Source organism: Anopheles darlingi, chromosome 2, assembly GCF_943734745.1.
Source record: "Anopheles darlingi chromosome 2, idAnoDarlMG_H_01, whole genome shotgun sequence".
In the NCBI taxonomy this organism is placed as follows: domain Eukaryota; kingdom Metazoa; phylum Arthropoda; class Insecta; order Diptera; family Culicidae; genus Anopheles; species Anopheles darlingi.
Window position 1 is genome coordinate 2,772,501 of NC_064874.1, and position 2,500 is coordinate 2,775,000.

At 47.1% G+C, this 2,500-nt stretch overlaps 2 protein-coding genes across 3 annotated transcripts in view; one reads left to right on the forward strand and one right to left on the reverse strand.

Moving 5' to 3' along the window:
• LOC125952768 (coiled-coil domain-containing protein 174) overlaps nt 1-2,500 on the forward strand; it is an 8,132-nt gene that overhangs the window by 4,536 nt on the left and 1,096 nt on the right. Inside the window, exon 4 of the mRNA XM_049682471.1 lies at nt 2,454-2,500. This exon is cut by the window's right edge and continues 1,096 nt beyond it. Coding sequence (XP_049538428.1) covers nt 2,454-2,500 — 47 coding nt within the window. The remainder of the gene's footprint in view (nt 1-2,453) is intronic.
• Nucleotides 1-2,500, reverse strand: part of LOC125952778 (uncharacterized) — a 62,224-nt gene that overhangs the window by 2,801 nt on the left and 56,923 nt on the right. The gene's annotated exons all lie outside the window — the stretch shown is intronic.

A 2,500-nucleotide genomic window follows, 5' to 3' on the forward strand; every position in this document is an offset into this window, starting at 1 on the left:
CGGGGTGGTCCTTACCACTCTCGTCCCTAATGGTGCGAGTAAAATTTAAACATCATTACTTCCTCCTTTTCATCTTCTTCCGCACGAGATCCAATTCTCCATAAAACCGCTAATCGTTTCGCTTTGATGCGAAAGTGCGTTCCCATGAGGATCGCGCCTTGCAAGGATACGTCGCCACTCCATCGGTGGTGGCGTATGGTTGGAGGAACTAATAAACTTTCAATCTTCATTAAAAATGAATCCTGTCATCGAGTTGAAGTACGCACGGTGAGCATGGAGTGAAGGACGCAAGTGGATTGATGGAATTGTGGAAACCCGGTATTGCAGTGCTATTCGCTGCTGTGCGATTAACGATGCACGACGCATCCCGTGGCCTGTGTTCCGAAATTCCAAACTTGAAGAGCGTCCATTAAGGCAGGCAGTACCGTGTGACGTTCGATGTCACCGCTATATCGTATCGACCGGTGGTGGTAAAACCGTGTGCCGCAGAGCCCGCGGTGTTCGCATTTATGGTACGCTTTTCGTTGATGCCTGGGGACGTTGCTACTTCCAAAAGCGAGCGCAAGAGACACTCGGCTCTGAAAGGAATATCATTAAAATTAAATTTCCCCGCATTTTAGATCAGTTTTGCGAACGAAGAATGGGGGCACCGCTTCGTAAGAAATGGTGTGTCAATGGGATGGCACACATGGTAATGATTTATTTGAATTCTAAAGAATTTAGCTAAAGTCAAAGTGCGCGGAAGTCTTTGTGGCGGAGGTTCGCCGGGTTTGTGTGACATTTTCAATTGGAGCTTACGCGATTATGCACCTTCTAATTCCAACTTGTGCGTTCCGCAGAAGACAAGTTGTTTCATCAAACTTTCGGCAATAATCCGGCACTTCTTAGCGGCGGTTATTACACACTCTCGCACACGGTCACATGGCTCCATCTTGGTAGAATCTCATTTAAGCAGGCCAAGGAATAGGAGGCTGAAGAGGCGCCCTTTGGTTGCATCTCTTCGCTAGGCAACAACCGTGAAAACGATGCGGAGAAAACTTTTCGCACATTTCGCGTCCGTTCGGTGCGATAGGCCTTTTACTTCTTTTGTTTGGCTTGGTTGAAGTATTACTGATAAGGCGTAAGCGTAAAGAGTGAGCGAAAGTTTCGCTGCTTGTTGATCAGGAAAATGATATGCGGGTTACGCCGGGGCGGGTAGACGCGATTCATGACGTAGCGTATGAGAGCTTTGGTCTGGTCGCTTGGTAAAGCGATAAGAGCGATTGCCGATAGCGGATATGCTGCCGAAACTTGTGAGATAAACAAATAAAACTGAAAACACTTTGGCAAACCCATACCAACTGGCTGCTGCCGCGACCACGCAGTTAAGTAATGAAAATCCTTTTCGTTCGTTTGCCATGCTGTTTCCCGGGAAATTATTAAATTATCTAAGCGTTCCTTCACTCCTAATGGCCAATCGAGAGAAAGGTCACTTTCTATTCGATGGTGGCCCCATTACTGCAGCATGTCGTCGCTCTGTCACTGTGTGCCCACAATTTAATAAATACTTTTCTGCTTCAAAGTGAAATCCTCCGATGGAAGCTCCGTTGTTTCGCGGCATTTCACTTCCGTTTCATAACTATTTCACTTTTGAACCCCACCAGATAGGTCACTGCGGAAGGGGGTACCAGCTACGAATGACGTTCTTTATCTGACTTTTTGCTCAAGACCACCCCGGGAAGAGGCGAGCTCGATATGTCTGCCAACGGAGCGAGGCTCCGCAAAAGGCATGCTGCCTTGAACATGGAACGCATGGTTTGTGAGGGGGGAATGGCAGATGTAATTTAATTAAAAAGTTACACAAAATCGGTATCATCACAGTCCGACAAAACAGTGAAGCAACTAGCGTGCGCGAGAACTCTAGAAACTAAACCCAAGGATGCGCAACGATAGGATAAGAGGACGTATGCACTATGCACTTTCGTGTACCGACAATGTAGAGCCACTCTGTGTATATGAGAGGGAATGAGGGGCTTTCTAGATTTCCGGATTGCAGTGGTTGCGGTAGCAAAAGCTCAGAGCAACAGCACACAAAAAAGAAAACAGCAAAGTCAGTGAGGAGTTAAACATTGTAATTGTTGTGTTACGGTTCGTAAGAGCGGATCCAGTTTTGAGTGGATCGTTTGCTGCAACTGGCCCAGAAGCGGCGCAACATACGCTTGACTCGTTCCGAGGCAGCGGTACCACGAGACCTCCCGTGGGACCACTCGCCTGATGCTGCTGGAGATGTGGTTTGTCTATTTTGTGATGGCAAACAAAAAACAATGCAAACAGCAGCGCATTGAGCGTGTGCACAGTGATGCGAAAGGAAGCAAGGATGGATAGTCAGATAGATTCAGGATGGATGGATGGATGGATGGATGTAATAATTATTAATTAGCGTGGTTTGCTTGTTTTTCGTTTGATTTTCGCAGAGGCCCGAGAGCATGGTGTTGGATACTATGCGTTTTCCACCGATCAG